General features: G+C 41.2%; 1 protein-coding gene across 13 annotated transcripts in view; it reads left to right on the forward strand.

The window, feature by feature from the left end:
* The window catches only part of LOC111854118 (uncharacterized), a 153,177-nt gene that overhangs the window by 116,360 nt on the left and 10,003 nt on the right, over positions 1 to 26,814 (forward strand). For all 13 annotated transcript variants that reach the window (XM_072700640.1, XM_072700642.1, XM_072700641.1 and 10 more), the window contains 3 exons: positions 16,031 to 16,477; positions 19,728 to 20,237; positions 25,171 to 25,626. In XM_072700640.1, the coding sequence (XP_072556741.1) occupies positions 16,031 to 16,477; positions 19,728 to 20,237; positions 25,171 to 25,626 (1,413 nt within the window). The remainder of the gene's footprint in view (positions 1 to 16,030; positions 16,478 to 19,727; positions 20,238 to 25,170; positions 25,627 to 26,814) is intronic.

The raw sequence follows: 26,814 nt of genomic DNA on the forward strand, positions 1-26,814 counted from the left end.
CTCGTCAACAATCGATGCATCTGTACTGAACCCGAACCCAACCTTCGATACGAGAAACGAGGTCGACCCGCACATCTCGTAATTCCCAACTACTGAATGAACCGCAATGAATTCTGGACTAATGCGATCATGTGTTCGTCGCGTGATTGGCTGGTACGGTATGTATCATCCAGCCTACTATGGAGCCACAGCAATGACAATGGTGCATCATCGGGGGTTACGTTTTTTGATTGGAAAAGCCATCTGACGGTTTCCGAATAACAGATAGGTGTCCTCTTCGGTAATCATCGTGTAGTTGTCGTCTGCTGCTTATGCTGTCACCATGCCTCGCAAAGATCGAGAACGTAAAAGAAAGCAAGCTGATCTCGCGGCTACTGCCGCAAAATGTTGCAAATGATCTACTTTGTTCAGGTAAGTGTCAGATGGTGTTGTAAAAAAACATTTGCCGAGGCAGAGCAGATTGGACTCAGAGAAGTACCAAGCTCTGCTGGGAGGATATAGGACTGGTAGCGTGCAGTGTGCAAAAAACGAACGTCAAGTCAATTGTCATGTACACTAAAAGAATACGGGTGTTCTGAGCAAACAAATACAAAAATATTGACGGCTCCTTTATTGTTGGATTTTGTTTTTTGAAATAAAACTATATATATATATCTATAAATATATATATATATACACTCACCTAAAGTATTATTAGGAACACCATACTAATACGGTGTTTGACCCCCTTTCGCCTTCAGAACTGCCTTAATTCTATGTGGCATTGATTCAACAAGGTGCTGAAAGCATTCTTTAGAAATGTTGGCCCATATTGATAGGATAGCATCTTGCAGTTGATGGAGATTTGTGGGATGCACATCCAGGGCACGAAGCTCCCGTTCCACCACATCCCAAAGATGCTCTATTGGGTTGAGATCTGGTGACTGTGGGGGCCATTTTAGTACAGTGAACTCATTGTCATGTTCAAGAAACCAATTTGAAATGATTCGAGCTTTGTGACATGGTGCATTATCCTGCTGGAAGTAGCCATCAGAGGATGGGTACATGGTGGTCATAAAGGGATGGACATGGTCAGAAACAATGCTCAGGTAGGCCGTGGCATTTAAACGATGCCCAATTGGCACTAAGGGGCCTAAAGTGTGCCAAGAAAACATCCCCCACACCATTACACCACCACCACCAGCCTGCACAGTGGTAACAAGGCATGATGGATCCATGTTCTCATTCTGTTTACGCCAAATTCTGACTCTACCATTTGAATGTCTCAACAGAAATCGAGACTCATCAGACCAGGCAACATTTTTCCAGTCTTCAACTGTCCAATTTTGTTGAGCTCGTGCAAATTGTAGCCTCTTTTTCCTATTTGTAGTGGAGATGAGTGGTACCCGGTGGGGTCTTCTGCTGTTGTAGCCCATCCGCCTCAAGGTTGTGCGTGTTGTGGCTTCACAAATGCTTTGCTGCATACCTCGGTTGTAACCAGTGGTTATTTCAGTCAAAGTTGCTCTTCTATCAGCTTGAATCAGTCGGCCCATTCTCCTCTGACCTCTAGCATCAACAAGGCATTTTCGCCCACAGGACTGCCGCATACTGGATGTTTTTCCCTTTGCACACCATTCTTTGTAAACCCTAGAAATGGTTGTGCGTGAAAATCCCAGTAACTGAGCAGATTGTGAAATACTCAGACCGGCCCGCCTGACACCAACAACCATGCCACGCTCAAAATTGCTTAAATCACCTTTCTTTCCCATTCTGACATTCAGTTTGGAGTTCAGGAGATTGTCTTGACCAGGGCCACACCCCTAAATGCATTGAAGCAACTGCCATGTGATTGGTTGATTAGATAATTGCATTAATGAGAAATTGAACAGGTGTTCCTAATAATCCTTTAGGTGAGTGTATATATATATTCTGTCTCAAATCGAAGGTCGTATTGCGTAGGTTGTCTAAACTTGGTAATTACAGTAATTGGTAATTAGTGACTCAGTATTGACCCAATGCCTTTTTGGAAAGTTTCTGCTTTTTTGAAAATAAAAAATGCATCCTTTATCGAAATAAAATTCCTCCACAAGGCCCGAGGTGTCCTATGAAATTTCCAGATTTTGGCCTTGTGCCCAGGCTTAATGGCCTTGTGCCCTAGAAAAAATATGAATAGCCAAGGCCAAAGTGGCTGTGCCCTCCTAAATCCTTATGTCTAGCCCTGGTCAAGGGAGGTAATGCTAAGATTATACAATTCCTTGGTGAGACCTCACCTAGAATATTGTGTGCAGGTTTGGTCACCATATCTTAAAAAGGACATTGCGGCCTTAGAAAAGGTGCAGCGTAGGGCCACAAGAATGATTCCTGGTCTTAGAGGAATGTCATACGAGGAAAGGTTAGTTGAGCTAAATCTGTTCACCCTCAAGCAAAGGAGACTGAGGGGGGACATGATCCAGGTCTATAAGATTCTAACAGGTTTTGATGCTGTTCAACCAAATAGTTACTTCAGCATTAGTTCAAATACAAGAACTCGTGGCCATAGGAAATTAGCGGGAGAACATTTCAAACTGGATTTAAGGAAGCACTTTTTTACACAGCGTGTAGTCAGAGTATGGAATAGTCTTCCTGATAACGTAGTGCAAGCTGAATCCTTGGGTTCCTTTAAATCAGAGCTAGATAAGATTTTAACAACTCTGAGCTATTAGTTAAGTTCTCCCCAAGTGAGCTTGATGGGCCGAATGGCCTCCTCTCATTTGTATAGTTCTTATGTTCTTATCGCATATGGGAGTTAACACGAGTGACAAAAGAGCACTGGGTTAAATGGTTAGCGCTGGGATCGAGAATGTTTGTGATTAGTGATCGACCGATATTAATTATTTGCATGTTTATGTGCCCTATAACCAATATTCAGAACCAATATTTATTTACTATTATACTTCTGTTTTTGACACAATGATTACAACACCACTGAACTGAACAAATTGTTTTATTTATAACAATCACTCTCTCCTTGCATACAAATCAAAACTCTTATTTATACACCAATAAATAGAGGGGTCTGAAAGTGCAAAAAATACAAGAAGTGCACTGTTAGTAAAGTGTTTTTGTTCAAAAATAAAATCTTCAATGAGGTTAAAAAAAAAAAAACAGGTTAACATTCTTAGCCACCTGAAAAAAAAATAACATTGCTGTTTTAATGCAGCGTAATACTCCCAGTTGAGCAGAACTAGGTTATAGTGTAGAAAACAGTGTTTACAGAGAAAAGCATGAGCAGCAACACTAACATTACCAATAAGCAAAATAAATATAGAATGTCTGTTTTCAACCACAGGAGTCATATCAACTTTGCAGAAATGTAACTTCATTTTAAACTACAGTTTTATTAGGTTTATAAAGCTGTTTATAGGCTAAAGAGTGAAGAATAATTTGCTGGATAATGTTAATTTACTGAATAATATTCTGAAATATTGAAATATAACAAACAAAACATAGTTTTTTATTGCTTTTCTGATATATCACAATTATGTTTTTGGAAAAAAAAAATGTTTTTGTCGTTCTCGATTATGAAATGCATGCTGACAAAGCACATTCAATTTCTTAGTTTTATTTATTTAGAAGATGTTTATTAGCGGAATGATGGTTATATAGTAAATGTTACTATAATTTGGGTGTTTTAGTGAATCTTGTTAAAAGTTATATGCGGTGGCTGTGCTGGAGCATTTCATGAGCATCAACCCGGTGAGTGAACAGCAAAATGGAAGCGACTTCACGAGACGAATGATGAGCATATAGACGCTCGTTAGTGGCTGTATTTAATTCAGGCAAGTTACGTCTTTATTGGAACAGGACATGACGGTTTATCTTGGCATTCGTGACTCCGACTTCACGAGACTAATGATGAGCATGTAGACAACAGAGAGAGAATTAAATTCAGCGCTTTTATTTACAAGATGCACTCATCCATGACTGAAAATTATTTAATTCATGTAAAGTTACATATTTATTTGGATAGGACTTGATGGGATATTTTAGCTGACCAACTCAATGAGACTAATGATGAGCATATAGACAACATGAGAGAGAATTAAATTCAGCGCTTTTATTTACATGTGCTTATTAATGGCTGTATATTATTTAATTCAGGCAAAGTTACGTCTTTATTGTAATAGGATTTGACGGATTATCTGGCAACACTTTATAATACTGTTCCGTAGTTAACAGGTAAATATGCAGGAAGTAAGCAGCAACAAAGGAGTAGCGCTTCATTAACACCTAAATTGGTACTATTAACTACTAAGGAGTTATGCTTAATTACTCAATAGGTAATAGTGAACTAATTATTATAGTAGTTCTCTATTACTTCATTAGGAACTATTGAGTATTGCTGGTCTCATTGGGAATTATGTACTAACTATATATTATTTCTAATAACTACTAGTTAATTACTCATCAAATGAACAGTGCTTTTTTTTGGACTAACAGGAACTTACAGGCTACTGTTCTGAATGGTTTTTGCCATTTTTTTTTCCTTTTGGAATAACAGGCTTCTTTCTTCCTACTTGTTTGTATGACATACAACTTATTCTACAAAATATTACTGCCTAAAATATGTATACAGTACCTACATTTTAATTATTTACCTCACTTCAGTCCGTGTCCCAGTGTTCTTCAAACTGTGCTTTGAAGTCCAACTGAAGGGATGGTCAAACAGAGACTCGTGTTTTGCCACATGATGTGCTCCACCACATATTGTTGATCTTTTCTAAACATTAAGAAATTAATGTATGCATTTTAAATAAGGAATGAAGTCTTACTAATGACCTAAATAAAACTAATTGTAACTCATTAGTAATGAATGTGGTGTTACTGACTTCTTCCATAGTAGTTACTAAAGAACAAGAACAGTATTATAAAGTGAAACACACTGTAACTCATTAGTAATGAATGTGGTGTTAGAGTAAGTATTTCTTTCACAAACATTTACTGAGTTCTTTTTAAGCGGTTAATAAGAACAATGAATGTTAACATAGCTTATTTGTTTCACTTAAACATTCATGTAACACTTCATGACATAACAGCATAAGTTCATTTTAAACATTTAATTTGAAGCACGTTATATTAACATCACAACTTAATTTTTTAAATCAAATTACTTTACACTGATTACACATCCATCCAATTAAAACTATTTACACAGGGTATTGCTTTCTGCATGTAACAAACTTCCAAGTGGTCCATCCTTGTGTTTTTGGTCCAGCCAGCAGGTCCACTCAATCGGTCTTTGTCCGCTGACGTCACACTCGCTATAGCCGCAGTGTATTGTGGGTCAAATCGCCATTTTGATTGTATACAACGCAAGAGCGAGCATTTGCGTCCGGTATTATCTTGGTAAGATGGGGTACTCACTCGTGCAGTGTGAAAGGCTGTCATATTAAATCACATGGTAGAAATATCAGAAAGGTGGACCAGAACATTAGATTTTTTCGGTTTCCCACTTGGAAAGGAGGATAGGGACAGCAGATAATGGAGGTAACAAAGAGGCGTCGCGTGGCCTGGGTCGCAACGGTGAGACGGAAGATCACTTTCAACGCGATATCTCCCTTCATGTGTGTTTGCTCTCGGCATTTTCATAAAGTTAGGGAATAATAAATAAAAAAAAAAGGGAATGATTCTATAAGGCTGTAACTAATCAAAACGAGAACTGACTGGCGCGCCGGCAAGGCTACCTAATCGTAACATGTAGGGAGGGCGACAGAGAATATCAGCGGCCCCTACTTATCTTTCAGCCTTCCAGAAGGACAACTACGAGCCGGCTGGAATCACACATTAGGTTGTCACGTACACGGAAGGTACCGAGAAAGGGGGGGGGGGAGATGCCCAAAGGGCTTTAAAAGGGATACAGCTGATACATATGGCAGAGCCTCCTCCTGTACATGCTGAATGTATGTCAGACGGCCGCTCTCTGATTATAATCAGTCAAGAGAATAAACCGGTGATTTGCAACTTCTCCCCTTGTCAGCTGTGAATCACTTCTCATCCACGGACCCGGTGGAGACGGCGTGCTCCAACAAAAGGCAACTAAGATGTTTTTTGTTTAAGTAATATTACTGAATATGCATGTCTTCTAAAGTTGATATTCGCAGCCTTTCACACTGCACGAGTGTCCCATCTTACCAAAGATAAAACCAGACGCAAACGCTCGCTCTTGCGTTGTATACAACTAAAATGGCGATTTGGCCCACATTAGACTGCGGCTATAGCGAGTGTGACGTCAGCGGACAAAGATCGACCGATTGAGTGGACCTGCTGGCTGGACCAAAAACACAAGGATGGACCACTTGGAAGTTTGTTACATGCAGAAAGCAATACCCTGTGTAAATAGTTTTAATGGGATGGATGTGTAATCAGTGTAAAGTAATTTGATTTTAAAAATTAAGTTGTGATGTTAATATAACGTGCTTCAAATTAAATGTTTAAAATGAACTTATGCTGTTATGTCATGAAGTGTTACATGAATGTTTAAGTGAAACAAATAAGCTATGTTAACATTCATTGTTCTTATTAACCACTTAAAAAGAACTCAGTAAATGTTTGTGAAAGAAATAGCTTACTCTAACACCACATTCATTACTAATGAGTTAGTGTGTTTCACTTTATAATACTGTTCTTGTAACTCCTATGGAAGAAGTCAGTAACGCCACATTCATTACTAATGAGTTACAGTGTGTTTCACTTTATAATGCTGTTCTTGTTCTTTAGTATCTACTATGGAAGAAGTCAGTAACGCCACATTCATTACTAATGAGTTACAGTGTGTTTCACTTTATAATGCTGTTCTTGTTCTTTAGTATCTACTATGGAAGAAGTCAGTAACACCACATTCATTACTAATGAGTTACAATTAGTTTTATTTAGGTCATTAGTAAGACTTCATTCCTTATTTAAAATGCATACATTAATTTCTTAATGTTTAGAAAAGATCAACAATATGTGGTGGAGCACATCATGTGGCAAAACACGAGTCTGTTTGACCATCCCTTCAGTTGGACTTCAAAGCACAGTTTGAAGAACACTGGGACACGGACTGAAGTGAGGTAAATAATTAAAATGTAGGTACTGTATGCATATTTTAGGCAGTAATATTTTGTAGAATAAGTTGTATGTCATACAAACAAGTAGGAAGAAAGAAGCCTGTTATTCCAAAAGGAAAAAAAAAATGGCAAAAACCATTCAGAACAGTAGCCTGTAAGTTCCTGTTAGTCCAAAAAAAAAGCACTGTTCATTTGATGAGTAATGAACTAGTAGTTATTAGAAATAATCCATAGTTAGTACATAATTCCCAATGAGACCAGCAATACTCAATAGTTCCTAATGAAGTAATAGAGAACTACTATAATAATTAGTTCACTATTACCTATTGAGTAATTAAGCATAACTCCTTAGTAGTTAATAGTACCAATTTAGGTGTTAATGAAGCGCTACTCCTTTGTTGCTGCTTACTTCCTGCATATTTACCTGTTAACTACGGAACTATTATAAAGTGTTACCGATTATCTTACGTGACTCTGTGAGTTCGTCTTTATTTCTTAGAGCCAAGCTGCATAAACTGCATATCAGTCATTTATGTAACACATCTAATTTGTGCATTAATAGCTGTTATGTTAAAAAAAGTTTACTAAATATAGCAAAGCAAGTAAGTATACTTTACCTGTGCACGCAGTTGTTGTTTCCCCTCAGACGCCGTGCTGCAATGGCGATCATGCGCGTAATTCTCAAAACACCCACAAGATGGCGGCGTTTATCGGTGAACCCGATATTACAAAACTGATAACCAATTATGGTAAAATGCTTAAATGATGATGATGATTTGATGATTGATTCCCTTTATTGCTGTTGCAATTCACCATGTCACTAATCACAAGTACCAGCGAAAAGCAGGCCATCAACCCGACCATACATACACAAACATTATAGGGGGGCAGACAGGTCAGGAAGACAGGGGACTGTAGGAAAAACTCAGAGAAACAGATTACGTGAGGAGAGTGGAGGTGAATAAAAAAAACAGCCCCCAGACTGTACTCCAGTAGGAAGTACAATATAGGAACAGAAAAAAACACCTCAGCAATAAGCACATAGTCACCACAGCTCACAACACTAAGTCGAGACTTGCAACAGGGGAGGGGAATGGGGAGGTGGAGGTAGTCCAGCATAGACAAACAGCCGTCCGTTCCTGCAGCCAATCCGCGCTGTACAAGGACCCGCTCGTTCACGCTGGGGGTATGAAGCGGCGAAGGCGTGGGATGGGGGTAGGGTGTCCTTGTGGTTGGGGGAGAGGAATGCAAGAGAGTCTCACTGCCTTGTTCTTCATGGGGAGTTGTTGAGCTCAGCAGAGGCCTTGGCCAAGGCCCATGCTGATTAGGGGGGAGCCAAAAGCAGATAAAATGGGGTTGTTTGGGTTTCTAGGCGAGAAACTGTAATTTCGCAGCTCCTCTAATGTCCATGCTGGTCTCCGCCATCCAAGATCCTCTGCAGAGCCGTGAGCCTCTCCGTGATGTTATCAAATCTGCGGTCCATAGTCACGGTGATGTTATTGCGGTCGTTAGACACAGTGATGTTATCCAGTTTGCGGTCTATAGCCATAGTCTGGGCGCCAACAGCTCTGCCAAGCATCAGCTCAATCATCCCGGCCAGCCTAGTTGGGCTTTGAGCGGCTGTCACCGTTTTCTTCAATTTCCGATAAGTCAGGGCAATGCCTAATCCAATCAGCATCAGACCTGTAATCACGGTTCCGAATAGGTAAATGTCTTCGATGTCCTCCAAGGAAAGAGCTGCCAGACACACGACCCTCCACTTCTCCCATCCATCCATCGTGTAGCCAGCTGCGTATGTTCCTGCAGGACAGTCAGGTTCCCCTGAACCTGGGCTTCTCGTCGAGAAGATGGTGTCAATTGCGTTGAGAGACCAGTTGATCAAATCCATAATTTCCTTAGTTTTGAAGAGCAGGGCTGAGAGAGTCTCTTAAGTATAGACAGTAAGACAGTAGACTAGACGAGACGAGAGAAGCAAAGCAGGGAAGATAAGGGGAGGGAGAGGGAGAGAAGTGCGTCCGCCTCCGATGAGAGCTCAAGCAGAAAATAAATATCGGGAAAATATCGATATATCGGTCGATCTCTATTTGTGATTGGTGGTTCGTTCTGTGATCAACATGTCTGTTATGATGAACCCTGTTGTACCCTTTCCAAGGCAGCAATGTCCTTTTTAAGGTATGGTGATCAAACCTGCACACAATATTCTAGGTGGGGTCTTACTAAGGAATTGTATCCTTTTAGCATCACCTCCCTTGACTTAACCCTCTGGGGTCTAGGGGTAGGAAACACACTTTCACTGACTGGGGCATGATCACACATTTCTTCAAATATCAAACTTAATTCATGGCAAATTATTTCTTATATATTTGTTTTGCCACTATACTCATCTTTATTTTAATGAATATTGTAAATATGTCAGATTTTTGTTAAGTTTGTAATTTGACATCAAAGTATAGACATTGCAAAATGCAGTTTGGAACACTTGCAGAAACATAATAAAAGTACATAGTAAGCGATGCTGGCAGTTTGTTTTGATCCCAGATATCTGGTCACCAAAGTCTTGGCTACATGAAGATGACTAAATGGCGTAGTTGCAACATTCAGTTGGATAAATAAATAAGAAAAACCTAACTCATGTCACTATTTCTGGCTCCTTTCATTGAATACGTAGCAACTTTCATGTGCATGAATGAGCCATTGACACTTGGCCACGTCCCCCTCCCCCCCTTTTATGGCTCTGAAGGGGATGTACCTGGATCGCGTTTCACCATTGTGTTGTTCTTCAGATTACCATGCGAATGCGATTTGAATACGCGCTAATGCGGCTATTTAGAATGTGAATAGCGATCTTCGGGTGACAGCGGTACTACATGCCCCTGATGCAGGTAAAACAAAGTAAGATGACATGGTTTACTTTTTTGCCTATTTAACCTAATTTTAAAAACTTTAATACTTCCAACAATAGACGTTTTGAAAAGAAGACAGATTACAGATTTAGCCAGCATTTTTTCATGATTCTACACTAAGATCTCAGCGAGATATAAACGGAAATAGACGCAAAAAGTACGCTGCGTCGCCAACTATGCACTCGACCCCAGAGGGTTAAACTCCACATACCTAGACATGCAACCCAACATCCAATTGGCCTTTTTAATTGCTTCCCTACTGGCGAGCGTGGGACATGGAAGCATCAACATACACACCGAGGTTTTTCTCATAATCAACTACCACTAACCCCGCGGATCCCCTAGTGACGTCAGAAGGACCACGCCTCTGGGGAGACCCTGACGAGGATTATTTTCCTGAGAAATGGAAACTGCCCGGTTTACGTGCTTCTCAACCGGTTTTTCTAGTTTTCCCAGTTCTTGGACAGTCTGACCTCTCAGCTGATTCCTAGCGGTTTAATCAGTGGAGCCAATTTTAGTTTGCCTGATCTGAAACTCCAACACAAGATCTTCATGGCCAGCGTTTATTCCTGTCTGTCTGCCTGGTTACCTGCACCCTGTTTTCACCACCAGACCCCGAGACTTGCCTGCCCCCTCAATGTCCAACACACATCACCCAACTTCTGCTTGCCTACCAACCACCGAATACCTGCCTAAGCCCTCTGATCTCCAACGCACATCGCCCAACCCCCGCCTGTTTTTGATTACGTTTTCTGTCTGTCGCATTGGGAGTAGCGACAAGAGTTATTTTTCGCTCTCACAGCAATCTCCAAAAGTTTTTCCATCTCAAATAAAGCCGCTCCTCGATCTTGATTCCAATGCCAGTGTCTTTTCTTCTCAACATCTTTGACACTGCATGGATCACCTTACATTTACCTACGTTAAATTTCATCTGCCAGGTATCAGCCCAGTCGCTAATTGAATCAAGATCCTGTTGTAGCCTCTGTGCTGCTAGATCAGTATCTGCTACACCACCCACCTTGGTGTCGTCTGCAAATTTAACCTGCTTACTGTATGTATTGTTGTCAATATCGTTAATGTGAATGACTAACAATATTGGTCCTAAAATTGAACCCAGTGGTACTAGGAACACAGGCCCACAGTAACATTGTGCCTTTAATTACTACCCGCTGCTTCTTGTCTGCTAACCAGGTTTCAATCTAAGCTGCTACATTTCCTAAAGTCCCTGCAGGTTTGAGCTTAAGCAGGAGCCATTTGTGGGGGACCACATCAAAGGCCTTTTGGAAATCTAAGTAGATCACATCATAGGCCTTTTTGTGATCAGTTTCTCTTGTAGCTTCCTCAAAGAACTCAAGTAGATTAGTTAAACAGGATCTACCTCTGCTAAATCCATGTTGGCTATCTCTCAGAATGTTATTTGCAACCAGGTAATCTACCATTTTCACTTGGATTGTAGCTTCCATTACTTTTCCAGTTATGCAAGTTAAACTGATTGGCCTATAGTTTGCTGGATTACTTCTATCCCCTTTTTTGAATATGGGCGTTATATTAGCATGCTTCCAATCAGAAGGTACCACACCAGCAGATAAGTTTTTCTGGAATAGTAAAGTTAAAGGTTGGCTAATAATATCCCTCAGTTTAGATGATAGAAATTAACTTTGTCCTTAGGAACAAAACTAGCTAGCCTGATTTATCGCTAATGAAGGCTTCCATATATGACAAACCACAAGATGCCACTGCCTGAGCATTTCTGTTGAAATTAACTTAATTTAGAATGCCACTAAGCTTAGGAGGCTAGCGGGTTCATTACAAGTTCTAGAGCACAGTACTGCTGTTTGCTAATCGTCCTATACTGACATTCAGTCAGCAATATATGCCTATTTTACTGCATATACTAATAGGCAATTTGTGCCGATCACCAAAGCAGCTTCTATCCTTGGAATAATGCCAAGGATGGCGATAGGCTGTATTCAAAAGTCTATAAGCCTATAGCGATGAATGTTCTTAAAATGGCATTTTATTAAGTATTTTAAATATTTTAAATACACGGAATACAATCTCTCAGTATATTTTGTTACAAAGTAGCCTACATCTGATTTTTTTCCATCCAGCAAAATACAAATGACAAAATCCTCAAAAGTAAATGAATATGCATTTTTAATGCATTTACTGCCCATTCTCAGAACACAGAACAAGCCACTTCTTGACAGTATCGTTGTTCAAGTTCTTTCAATCGATGGATCATAGCCAAGTTTTCTGTAGCCTTTCCGGCAACTCTTCGATCTCTTTGACTTGATTTGTATGATCCAAAGGTATACAAAAGAAACTTAGATTCAGGGTTTTCTTGCTGCTGTTGTCACTCGCACCCTGGTAAAATGGCCACCGCCTCGTTTTCATTTATGCGTACCTTGGACAATAACGTCAGCTTAATACAATCCATTGCGCAAAAGCGACAAAGTAGTCAGTATCCAACCATGGGCATCTGTGCTTGGGGCAGCCGCCATCTTTAAATACCCTATGAGCGCGGAGTTTCCCCACATCAACCACCGCCTGCCCTCCTACACGTATAAAAGGAAAAAACAAAATCACATCGTATACCATTCAGGAATAACAATATTCAAGGGTTGAAATACCGTTCAATTCAGGCATAACAATGTCCAAAGGTTAATACAGTTCACTTTAGTCCATCATATCCTAACTGCACACGTTGTAAGAAATTCAAAGTTCCCTCTACTCAACCTTCACAGTTGCTCCATGGGTCTAGCTTGCCATCCTGATATGAACTCCGTTCGGTGGGTCCCTGTTCAGCGAAGCACATGCAGGAATATCCGTTCCAAATCTTCTCAATCTTCGGAAGAGTCAATGTAGTGCAGAAAAAAACTATTTATCGTGGTTTAAACCATTTTTTCAATTTTCCTTTTCCTCTGAGTTAATTTAAAAAATCTTCTTACAGCACATAAGCTGTAAAATCTAAGTTTTCTTTTTACCATATTCTAAATCCTGTGGCAGTCTGCTGTTAGCACTCGCTGCAGGCAGCCTCACTCGCTTCTGCAAAAACATAACCCACGCTCTCCACATTACATCGTGACATCACTTCACAATCTGCATACAACCGTCTTTTTTCTTAAAGAGATAATCGTTTTTTTTTAATATACTGTAAATGTGTTTTTGTTTCCATTTTTTTTAATTATTGTTGTAATAATAATAGCTGATTTAATGACCTATTGTCATGTGGGTTACAGAAGGCCAATAGAGCATTCGTTAATACAGTATGGATTTTTGAGACGGAGCTTATACAAGCAAAATAACCACGTAATATTGTGGTTGATATCGTAACAGTCCGACAACGGTTTCGAGGTATTTTTTAATCGCGATATTACGTTTTTCGTTACATCCCTAGTAAAAATTGATAGAATGTGTTTATATATCTATATAAGTTTGTTGTGGCATTAAATGAGAAAAAAAATGATTATATTTTGACTTGCTTAGGACTTGAGACTTTAGTTTATTGACTTGTAGGTATGTCACAAAAAATTTCAAAGTTGTTGGATTTTTACAAAAATAGCACCAGAAGAAAGGGCTTCATAAGACCTTTCCAATGATACCAAGAACTTCTTTCTGTGATGAATGGCAAGAAAGTTATAGGATATTTTGTAACGCCAATTAAGGCTTATTAACGTCCACTTAGTAACAGATAAAACAATGGAGAACCATACTTGACTTTGTGACCTGTTTATGGTGTTCAGAAAAATGAGCATAACTCTGTTATTGTTTATCAGATTTTAATAAACTAGGTATCATTAGAAAGCTTATTCCTTGCCTAACAGTCTCAGATACACTGAAAATAAAACATATAATTATTTAATTTATTTGTCTGTCAATTAATACTCACCGGAGAATGTATGTAGTGAATAATACAAAGAATGTCTTTTCAAAGAGTCCACAGCATCAAATTAAAAGTACTTTGTGTTATCATTATAATCCATTCAATAATAATACATTTGAAAAGCATTGTCCATAGTAAAGTATCAAAAGGTACAGGTGAGGTAAATATGCAGTATGTGCCCGTAAAGAACTGTCTGATCTCCGGGAGTCTTTGAGATGCTGCCTTGCTATGCCAGCCCGTGCTGGTTGTGGAGGATTACGTTTTCTCTTCATGTTAAAGGTAACTGAAAAGACAATATGCAACTATTTCTAGCCTTTCCAACCCATTCAAAATTATCAATCATCTGTGTTACAAAAGCAAGCGATGGGTATCTACTCCATTTTATTACAAGAATATATATTCATAAACACATATAACCTCATTTAAAAGCCTTCACATCATTTTAAAGCTGTAAATTCCATGCTGAAAATCATGCTATTTTCGGCAGAAAGTCAGATTACCGTGTTTTGAATGGAAATCCCCAGATGAAGGTGTGTTTTACGTTATCAGAACGGGTTACCCTAATAGACACAAAAATAACACAACAAAAAGGCAAAAACTAGTGGGATACCCTGGTGCTCTGGGGAATGGCGACCAAATTGAAAACGAGGCTGCCTGCCAAAGCCCCTATGGCACAGAACTGGTGATAGTGACATACCTATGACTTGGGACTTGATTTGGTATATTAGACTATCTTGACTTAAGACTTGACTCGAGACTTGCTTGTTTTGACTCCGGACTTGACTTGGAACTTGAGTGGTAAGACTTGTGACCAACTTGTTACTTAAAGGTCAATGATTTGTTGCCACCTACTGCTACAACATACAACACTATTTAATTTACTTTGGAAAGTTGCTCTGGAAATGGAAGGAGGTGATCCTCGGATGTTTTTGATCAGACAAACTTACTGGTGAATTGTGAGTAGCATGTTGGTAATGTCATGACAAAAATATTAAAATCTGCATCCTGTGGCCATTAGCGGGTAAGTTTTATTTAATACACACACATATAGAGCTTGGCGATATGACCAGAATCTCATATCTTGATAACAATAAACATAAAAAATAGCACATTTTCTATACATTAAATGAATAAATAGTTTATATAAAATGACTAACTATTTCTTATTACATTTTGAATTATTTACTCGGCAAATGAAATGTACTTATTGATATTAATTTTTTTTTTCTTTTTATTTGGAACCGCTAATTTCGAATTACGCATGTAACAGAATATAAGATTAATTATAAATAAAAGATGCCCGATAATGATTAATGAATAATCTTTTATTAATAAAAGATTAATGTATAATAAGGTCAATAGACTTAGTGGAAAATTACTTTGGGGTCAATTCTTCCATGCACTTAAGTAAAAAAAAAAACATATGGCTGCATGTGTCACGATCCGCTCCGTCCGACCCTAATGTGTGCCACGCCCACCTCATTACCTCGTGTTCATCCCTGATTGTTCTCACCTGTGGCTCGTTACCCTTAGCTTGTCTTTTGTATTTAGTCCCTGTTTGAGTTAATCTTCCCAGATTAGTCATTGATGTTCGCTGTCGTGTTTCCCCGGTCCTGTCTTTCTTTAATAAATCCCCGATTTTACCCTGCTTCCTGGCTCCGGTCGCCTGCTTTCTGGCTCGCTTGCCCCGCGATCCTGACAGCATGCTTCTTTGACCAGAGAACTTAACTCCCATCAACTTAAGAGCGGGATTTGAGTGGAGAAACACCAAAATATGGGTGTGTTGCATGTAAATGTCTGTTTTTTTCAGTGGTCGCATCCCAACATTAAACCGTGGTGCAGAGTGTTTCAGTAGGATCCTCAGCCTCAACACCTGGCTCCAGTCCACCTGCACAGCTCATAATATGATTTATTGACAATTTTAATCTTTTCCGGGATCGTGCCTCCCTCTTTCGGGCTGACAGCATTCACCCAAACTGGTTGGTTAGCCAAATGCTAGTGACCACGGGATTGACTACTTAGATCTTGCGATATTTAATGGCAGTCATTCTTGACCTATTTTAATCACCTTGCTACATGAGCAGGTAGAACAGACAGCATTTATTGAATTTTTATGTATATTAAACAAAGAAGTGATATAATTTGCCTAAAACATTCTCCTTGCTGTGTTACAGATTGTCTGATAGGCATTTTTACACAGAAGAAGCCATCAGATTCATTGCCAATCTTTTCCTTCAAGCAGCAGAGTGTGACAGAGAGACAGGAGGGAAGAAACTGCAGCTCCTCTCATCAGTCTGCAGTTATTCCTCTTTCCCTTTTGTTGGTGATAGAAACACTGATGGTGATTTTAAAAGACAGAGTGACTTTCTGCTGGATCTGTACTCATTTTTGAAAGAATGTCAGAATCCATCACGTAGGAATGTTCTGCTGGCATTGCGGCCAGTTTTTCAATCAGCTCCTGCAGTCTGGGTTATAAACCTCTCTAACAGGAAGGCGTCCATCCTCTTTAAAGAGCTAGAACTACAGACAATGAAGAAACCAGTAAAGCTTTTTGGCTGGTCAGATGAAGAGAATGAGCTAAAGAGTTTTCTCCAGTGTCTGTCCTATATTTCCCAGCTGGGGTAAGTTTCTACTTTTATAATAAAAGGTTAAAAGTCCAACTTTGTGTGACTTGTCTCAATGAGCTCAAGTTCACCCGATCTGCACCTGTTTTTTCATGTGCTACTGGCTAGGAGTACAGCTAAGTGACATGATTAAATTGCCCCAAGTTAAATTTAGCTAATTTCTCCATCCAGTGACCGGACTGCTACCCATAACATTTGCTGAGCGACTTGGCTAGCAACTTCCAAAAAAAAAAAATAATAACATCAGCTTAGATTATTCAGAACATAATCTCACACTCAACAGTTTGAGAACCACTATGCAATGTTCGTAGGAAGTCTTAAAAAGGCCCATACCTTCAGGTTGGGCATTAAACCTGGCCAGGGAGACTGTTACGCCCCCAAATGGAACTCTATTCACTCACCAGCTGTTTCCCATTAGCACTTCTTAAGGCTGGTGGTGAGGAAACCACAGTTACTGCTGGCCTATGTGGTGCAGGGCTGTCATGTCACACATTTCTTTAAACAGTCACTCTGCTATCAAGTGTTAATCATTTCATATAAGGTTTAGAGCAAAGTGATCAATGGACCAAACACAGAATCTATATCATACCTTTCATCAGTCAATGCAGAATGTCTCCAAACAGGAACATAACTTTCATATGCACTGTTGAATGAAATGAAGGATTGAAATAAAGTGCTGTTCTTATTAAATAAACCTAAAAATGTGATGACAGTGGGGCATGGTGCAGGTATAAAGAAAGCAATGATCCACTTTATGGCTCCAAGACAAAAGGGATTTATTAAGGAAACCAAACAAAACAGGGAAGGTACAAAATAAAAGGACCACAAGGGACCCAAAAAGCAAAACGGGGAAAACAGCAACTACCTACAAAAAAAACATAGTATAGTCAGGAGCAGGGCAACAAACACACTTTACCTACTGTAACCACACACATTCTAACACAATCACCCACTGATGAACTGAATACAGGCAGGAACGTACTGTAAATAGACAAACTGAACCAGATAACGAAAAAGCAGGAGCAAAACATGAAACAATTAACCAATCAGAGAGGTTGCAGGAAAACGAGGAATCAGGTAGAACAATCAATAATCACAGGGAAACAGGAAAGAGGTGGATCTAATAAACTTAATCATGGAACTAAGAGACTAATAGAACATAAGAACATAAGAAATTTACAAACGAGAGGGGGCCATTCGGCCCATCATAGGGAAACTTGGTGAAAGAATCTAATGCTAGGAATATAACAAAGACAAGTAATACGTAACGACAAATGCACAACAAGCGAAACAAACCAAACCACAAACTAGGAACAAGAAAATTAAAATAGAAAATATACACTGGGGGACAAAAATCCAATAAATACAAAGAAACAGAGGAGGCTGGCCTCAAACTCATGACCAAAGGATTTACACACACACACTCAGCCACACAAGGGACTTCAAGGACAAGAGACAGGGTGGAGAACAGGATAGCTAGCAACACTTGGAAGGCAGCAGGACCAGATGGCATCCTGGGACGTGTACTGAAGGTATGTGCAGATCAGCTGGCCATGGTTTGCACCAACATCTTCAATGCCTCCCTGGCCCAACAGGTGGTCTCTACTTGCTTTAAAACATCAGTGATTGTCCCAATACCAAAGAACACCCGCCCAGCCAGCCTCAATGACTATTAGGCCCGGTAGCCTTGACGTCTGTGGTGATGAAGTGCTTCGAGAGACTCATGAAACCCTTCATCAGCTCCTGCCTTCCCTACAACTTTGACCCGCTACAATTTGCATACCGGACAAACAGATCCTCTGGAGATGCCATGCACAGGTCCTGCACTCCACACTGAGCAATCTTGATGAGGGATGTGGTAATTATGTGAGAATGCTGTTCATAGACTATAGCTCAGCATTTAACACCATAATTCCCCATACCCTCTCGGATAAGCTCCAGGACTTAGGTTTCAGTACATCTTTGTGCAAATGGGTGTACAACTTCCTGACTGCAAGACCACAGACAGTAGGGGATGTGTACTCCCATACACTCATGCTGAACATAGGGGCCCCCCAGGGATGTGTGCTGAGCCCCCTTCTCTACTCCCTCTACACCGCGGACTGCACGGCCAGATACCCCACTAACTCCATTGTGAAGTTTGCTGACGACACAGTGGTGGTAGGACTCATCTCCGGGAATGACGAAAGGGCCTACCGGTGTGAGGTGGAGGGCCTAGCGAAGTGGTGTGAGGCAAATCAGCTCTCCATGAACATCAACAAAACAAAATAGATGGTGATTGACTTCAGGAGACGAAGAGGGGAGCTAACTCACACCCCAATACAGATCAATGGAACCCCTGTGGAGAGAGTCAGCAGCTTCAAATACCTTGGTGTCCACATCAATGAGGACTTCACCTGGAGCACATACAGACTTCCTCATCACTAAAGGCAGACAGCGCCTCTATCACCTGAGGCGTCTAAAGAGGTTCAAGATCTCCAACAACATCCAGAGGAGATTCTATACTGGAGTCATCGAGAGCATCCTGACTAGCAACATCACGGTGTGGTATGGGAACCACACTGTACAGCAGCAGAAAGCCCTGCAGAGGGTAGTGCACACAGCGGAACGCACCATGAGAACCTCTCTACCAGCCCTGCAGAGGGTAGTGCGCACAGCGGAACGCACCATGAGAACCTCTCTACCAGCCCTGCAGAGGGTAGTGCCCACAGCGGAACACACCATGAGAACCTCTAACAGCCCTGCAGGACATCTATGCTGAAAGGTGCAGATCCCGGGCCACCAGGATCACTAGGGACTCCAGCCATCCCGTCCACAAACTGTTCAGGCCACTGAGGTCAAGGATAAGCGATAATGAGTGTGATCAGTCTATTATGACTGTAAAGAGGTCCGCTCTGCAGTTTGAGAAGAACAAACCTACAGGGTTTGTTGACTTGGAAATTATCTTACTAAATTTACAAACTGCAGCCTGAGTTTAAGAATGAATGGGATCACAATTTCATCTTTTGTCAAAAATTCTCTGATCACTTTAATGTTCTAAAGTATCAATGAAAATAAAAACAGATCACAGCTTAGTATATACCGGTATGTTGTCTTACTTTTTGGATTACATAAAGCAAATTTATTTTTATTCCATTTTCATCACCTTAACACATGACAGGAGCAGGTAGCATTTAATTAGTTTTCATGATACATGTTAAATAAAGTGATATAATTTGCCTAACCCATTGTTCTTATTGTATTACAGATTGTGTGATGGGCATTTTTACTTGGAAGAAGCCATCAAATACTTCCCCTTAAGGGGTAACAGATTGTCTGAATGCCCTTTCACCTCAAAGGAAGCTACCAGATTCTTTGCCAATCTCTTCATTCAAGCAGCAGAGTGTGACAGAGAGACAAGAGAGAAGAAATTGCAGCTCCTCTCATCAGTCTGCAGTTATTCCTCTTTCCCTTTTGCTGGTGACAGAAACACTGATAGTGATTTAAAAAAACAGAGTGACTTTCTGCTGGATCTGTACTCATTTTTGAAAGACAGTGAGAATCCATCACGCAGCAATGTTCTGCTGGCATTGCAGCCAGTTTATCAATCAGCTCCTGCAGTCTGGATTATAGACCTCTCTGAGAGGAAGGCATCCACCCTCCTTGAAGTGCTGGAATTCCAGACAGTGAAGAAACCAGTAAAGCTTTTTGGCTGGTCAGATGAAGAGAATGAGCTAAAGAGTTTGCTCCAGTGTCTGCCCTATATTTCCCAGCTGAGGTAAGTTTCTACTTTTATAATGCACAGTGACAACGCACAGTGACAACGCACAGTAACGTAATGCATGCAATTACTTACCAGAGAACAGAGCTGAGCAGACATTTAAATATATACAGAAGTGGGTTAACAAGGGGACAGGTGTGGAACATGACCAAAACGACCAATCAACACACAGCAACAAGTGAAGCAACTGGTGAAGTGACTTATACTAGATGACCACAAAGACTAGGGAACTATAGCAACCACCAAAACAGTGAAGCACTAGAAACTGTCAGTGGCAGCTGACAATAGTAGGTCAGGTTGAGTAACATGCGTTGATGCAACACGTTGCCATACCCACCACACAGCGAAACTCCTCGGGATCCTGGCCGGTGATCCCCCAGGCAGATACATGTCCAGTCCCACCATCTGGAAATGGCTATCGATCTGCCGCAGCCAGGTGTTACAAGGACATCCCTTTGGCCTGGTCCAGCCATTTGGGTCCCCTGCAATGTGGAGCCTGTCAGTCAGATCACCCTCAGGGTAATGCGCCACGTGGCCGTAGTGCCGTAACTGATGCTCCCTCACAGTGCAGGTTATGTGCCTCATTCGGGACTCCTCTAGCAAACGCTTATTTGACACAAAGTTGAACCGGTTCTGGCCAGTTAAATGTAAAGTGCTTTGTGACAATGACTGTTGTTAAAAGCGCTATATAAATAAAATTGAATTGAATTGAACCAGTGGTACCCAAGGATTCTCCGAAGACACAGTACCAAAGGAGTCTTTGTCTCAGCTCACTGGATACCGTCCATGTCTCACAGCCATACAGCAAGACAGGGTGCACCAGGACTCTAAAGACTTGGACCTTCGTCCTCTTGCAAAGATACCGGGAACGCCACACACCCCTTTCCAGTGACCTCATAATCTCCCATGCTCCTCCAATCTGCCTAATGACTTCATAGGAAGAGTCAACAGAGACATGAATGTCGCTACCGAGTCGTGCACTGCAACTCCTCTCGATAATATCCAGGGTGCCTTGTGAGATGAAACAGCTCCTTCTGGGAACACCAGCAACACCAACACAACCCTCGGCAGCCTTCAGGGTATTATCACAGAAGGTCACCCACATCACATTTGAGTCAGCAGTCACACCAAGTCTGCAAGTTCCTCACACAAATTGTGTGCAGACTCATCAGAAACAGCTTGATCTTGGAGTCTGGCTAAGTCCAGCCTCATTCTCCTAGTAGGTGGTAGCCTACTGGATCTAAGCTGAATCTTCAGAGTAGCAACAAAAAGTCTGTGGTCAGAATTCACAAACTGGGCACTTCTGTAGACCCTGCAGTTCTGCAGGAGCCTCCAGCGTCTGCGCACAAGGATGTGATCAATCTCCTTTGTCGCACCACCAGTATTGGAGTATCAAGTCTAACGATGCAGCTCAGGGCGTTGGAACCAGGATCCAGTGACCCGCAGCCCCTGACCTTTCAAAATGTCAAGGAACATGGAGCCACTTTCACCCCAGTCTCCAGATCCATGGAGAGTGACACAATCTTCATAGCCAGCCCTGTCAGTGCCATTGGATGCACTGAAGTCACCCATGACCAGAGGAGTGTCACCTCGTGGGCACCCTTCAACCACCGAATAAAGTTGCAAGTAAAATGTCTCCCTCAACGAGACATCACTCACTGCGGTCTGAGCATCCACTGAGACAACAAACAAGACACCTGAAGGAGTGCCTTAGCCTGAGTCTCATAATACGCTTGTTGAATGGAGTGACATCAGACACCATTGGAAGGAGCCGATCCGCTACAGCAATAGCCACTCCTTGAGTATGGCAGCCATCAGATGGACGAGACCAAAAGTAGGTATACCCACCTACATAGATCTGGCCACCCCTGTGGTCTGCATGCCTCAGAGAGTGCTGCCACCAAAACGCGGAGTTAGCGAAGCTCCCCTGACCGCAGAGGAAGATGGTCATCTTGCTGGAGAGGCAAGACGTTCCATGCACCTACCCAGAGGGGTCGCCTCAAACTGGGACCCAAGTGCCGCCATGCAGCAGGTGCCTCAGCACCACACCAGCCCCAATCCACAGCAGGCCTGAAACTAATAGGTCTCTGACAGTTTCAACTTGGCCAAAAGCAATAACACACTCTAGGAAAAAAACAACAAAATAAAACATGTGAGGCCGGTTTCTAGCTGGATGGTCTGAGCCACTCAACCCAGTGAGCCAAGGTGCAGGCTCGGGAGCACGGAGATCACACTAGGGCAGCGGTGGCCAATCTTATCCGCAAAGGGCCAGTGTGTATGTAGGTTTTTGGAGTAACCTTTAGGTCAGCTGTTCAAACCCAGGTGTGAGGACTCCTCAGCCAATCAGTCCTCTGATTAGTTACATAATTAGGGAGCTGCAGCGAAAACCCACACACACAGCAGCCCTTTGCGTATAAGATTTGCCACCCCAGCACTAGGGCTAAGGGATTATGCCACAGAAGAGAGAACAGGATGGCCAACCACCTGCTAGTCAAAACAGAGAAAGGGGCACAAAGCGGCAGGGTCAGACAGGTGCCGACACTGACAGTAACCCTCACTAAACAGACGAACATGGGGTGCGTGAGGGTACCACTAAGGCAATTCGATTACCCACATCTGGCATAGATAGGGTCCAATTCAGGGAGATCCATCCCAACAAAGCGCAGGATCACCTTCACCACTCAGTGCAGGTCTTTCCTTTTGGTTGCAGTGCAACTGGTGTACCATACTGTGGCACAATTCATCAGGACGGTCTGCAGCATGCTCCAGTATAGAAGGATAACAGCAGTTTTAAAGGGAGTCTGGCTTGTTTCGATTTTCTGAGGAAGAACAATCTTTGTTGTGCCTTTTGTACCAGGAATGTATGTGGAGGGGTAGGGGTCTCCTGTCCTTAGTTCTTCTGAAGTCTATGATCATTTCTTTTGTTTTTGTGGTGTTAAGGACCATGTCATTGTCCCTACGCCAGTGAACCAGGTGATCCACCTCAATTATGTAGGCAGCTTTATCCTCATTCAATATCACGCTAACTATTGTGGTGTCATCCACAAAATTTATTATGGAGTTGGAGGTATGGATTGGGTTGCAGTAATATGTGAACAGTGTGAAGAATATGGGGCTCAATACACAGCCCTGCGGGATGCCTGTATTTAGGATGAAAGTGCCAGAGGTGTGGTTGCCAATTCTGACATGCTGTGGTTGGTCTGTCATGAAGTCCATAACCCATGAACACAGAGAGGAGCCCAGGCCAAAAATGTTCAGTTTGCTGACCAGCGTATGGGGAATGACTGTATTAATGCTGAACTAAAATCAACAAATTACATCCTCACATAAGTGTTGGGTTAAGTGAGGATTTTATTTGTATGACTACCACATTATCTATCCCAAGTCAGAAGACCACAGCAATGTTGATGTGCGTTCTCTGCCCAGTCTACTGACAACAGAACTGCTGCAACTGTTCACTCACTGCTGGTAGAGCATATACAAGAAGCACCACTGAATGCCACATGTCGCAAGAATGACGTGTACGAACAGTGAGTTATCCTGGGTTTATAGGTATGTTATTGAAGACTGGCCTGCTCAGGTCGAGGAAAGCTTGAGGGTGTTTTCCACTAGGACAAATGAGTTGTCTTCAAAGATGAGGAAAGCAGTGTTGGAGTCTGGCTAAAAAAATGGAATTCTCCACACTACAAGTGCTCCAGGAGATCCAGCAATCAATGGTCTAGCTAAGAAGTATGTCCAGATCTTTAAAGCAGGAATGATAAAGCTGGCCAACACCACCCTCTACATCGAAGAAAAGACTTTGCTGTTCCTGTTGCGATATCAGACTACATCTAATTGCACGACTGGACAATGCCACTCAGATCAGTTCCTACACGCACATTTTCAGACCCAAAGAGATTGGGAGTAAGAAACAGTATTAGCTGAACGACCACCATGACAGCAGCACTGCTAAGCGGCTCTTAAATTTGGATGATGCTGTGTATCTAAGTAGTACTGTGGGGGGAGATAAGTGGATTCTGGGATTGGTAGTGAGACAGTGACATGGTCCATAGATGCCATGGAGACCAATTTTGAGCTGGAGTTGTTGCTGAACCTGATTCTGAAGGTGCTCCATCACTATTTGAACAATTTAAGGATAGTTTCAGCTCTGAGGAAAGGATTTACTCCCCTTGGCATACACCAGAGCACCTTGAGCTTGAACCTGGGGCTCTGAGGCACTCAACAAGAGTGTGCAAACCATCAAACCGATACATGCCATGAGACCTTATTATACTTACACAGTCTAAACTCAGACAAGAGAAAAGGTTGTAGGGATTTGAGTTAAGTTGAGGAAAGTTTTCTTTTAAACAAGTTTGCTCATCCTGACTCTCTGTTGTTATGTGGAACCTGTTCATAACCATTTTTGATGGTCATACTCAGTTAAAAGGGGGGATGATGTGGTATATTCATTACAATTTTATTGGGTACATATGCTGTTTGGACCATTGTGAACACTGTAAGCCGCACATGCACATTCTGTTTTTATTTGTTCTTGCCGAGAGTAAAGAGTCAGTAACCAACTCTGCGTTTGCATCATGAATATATTACAGATCCACTAAATATTTAAATTCTATAAGGGATAATGAATGTTATCAGTCTATTAGGACAGTAAAGAGGTCAGCTCTGTACTGTGATTTTGTGGACATTGTACATTGTCACATCACGATTTCACATTCTGTCAAAATTTCTCTGATCACTTTAATGGTATGAACACTTCATATATTGACATAAAGAGCTAAGACAATGAAAATAAAAATTGATTACAGCTTAATCTATATGAAGTCTTGCTTTTTGAACTTATAGCAAGTAGAACATTAAGCATTTAATGAGTTTTTTACTGTTTGTTAAAGTGATATAATTTGCCTTGACTATTCTCCTTACTGTATTACAGATTGTCTGGTTGGCAATTTCACTCAAAAGAAGCTATCAGATTCATTGCCAATCTCTTCATTCAAGCAGCAGTATGTGACAGAGAGACAGGAGAGAAGAATCTGCAGCTCCTCTCATCAGTCTGCAGTTATTCATCTTTCCCTTTTTTTGGTGACACAAACAGTGATGATGATGATTATGATTTAGAACGCCAGAGCAACTTTCTGCTAGATCTGTACTCACTTTTGAAAGACTGTGAGAATCCATCATATAAGCATGTTCTGCTGGCATTGCAGTCAATTTATCAATCAGCTCCTGCAGTTTGGGTTATAGACCTCTCTGAGACAAAGGTGTCCACCCTTTATGAAGTGCTGGAATTCCAGACAGTGAAGAAACCAGCAAAGCTTGTTGGCTGGCCAAATGAAGAGAATGAACAAAGGAGTTTTCTGCAGTGTCTGCACTATGTTTCAGAACTAGAGTAAGTGTGGTTCTGTAAGGAATGTGTCTATCAAAGGGCAAATGTTACACAGTGTTAATATTACAAAGGTATTTTAAACATACAGTGCCCTCCACAATTTTTGGCACCCCTTGTAACGATTTGTATTTGTTTGGGTTAGAAAAAATCCACCTTTTGGTGAAGCAGCTTCATGTCACGTTGAAAAAATGAGAAAAATCCATCCTTTCACTGAAATTAATTTATTCCAAAAAAAAACCTTCATCAAGAAATAATTATTTTTAACAAAAACACATGCACCACGATTACTGGCACGTAACTGAAGCATGTTTCCCCTGTAAATTGTACATCTTTGAGTTGATCGGAGTGAATAGGAACCTTCAAGCTGTAATCCATGACTTCCTGATTAACTGGGATACAAACACGAGGTGACATAGGGGCTAAATTCCCTTAGTCATCCATCAACATGGGAAAGATAACAGAACACGCAAACCAAATGAGGGAGAAGTGTGTTGACCTTCATAAGTCAGGGAATGAGTATTAAAAAATAGCTACTCACCTTAAAATGCCCATTTCTACTGGAACTGTTACAAACCTGCCTGGAAGAGGACCCAAGTTTATTTTTCCCCCATGTACAGTGAGGAGGATCATAAGAAAGGTAAAAAATCCCCAAGGATCACTGTTGGTGAATTACAAGAAAAGGTAAAATCTTGAGGTTACCATAATTCTGAAAAAACTATCATGCTAACAGATTATTTGGAAGGTATGCTAGAAAAATCTTTCTTTTTTGCCAGTTAACCACAAATGTAAGCAGTTGGAGTCTGCGAAACACTACTACAACTTTGAATGGAACCAAATTCAATGGTCTGATGTAACAAAAATTGAGCTGTTTGGCAATAAACACAAGGTGGATTTGGCGTAAAAAGAAGGATGGCTATAATGAAATTAACCTCATCCCAACTGTAAAATATGGTGGAGGTTCTGTGATTTTGTGGGGCTGTTTTTCCTCCAAAGTCCTTGGAAACCTCGTTAGGGTACATGGCATTATGAAATACCAGGACATTTAAAATCTAAATTTGGCTGCCTCTGCCAGGAAACAAAAACTGGGCCATCACTGGATCTTCCAGCAGGACAGTGATCCTAAGCACATGTCCAAATAAACACAAAGATGGTTAGCTGACCACAGAATCAAGCTTCTGCCATGGCCATCTC

The sequence above is a fragment of the Paramormyrops kingsleyae genome, chromosome 16 (assembly GCF_048594095.1).
Source record: "Paramormyrops kingsleyae isolate MSU_618 chromosome 16, PKINGS_0.4, whole genome shotgun sequence".
Taxonomy (NCBI): Eukaryota; Metazoa; Chordata; class Actinopteri; order Osteoglossiformes; family Mormyridae; genus Paramormyrops; species Paramormyrops kingsleyae.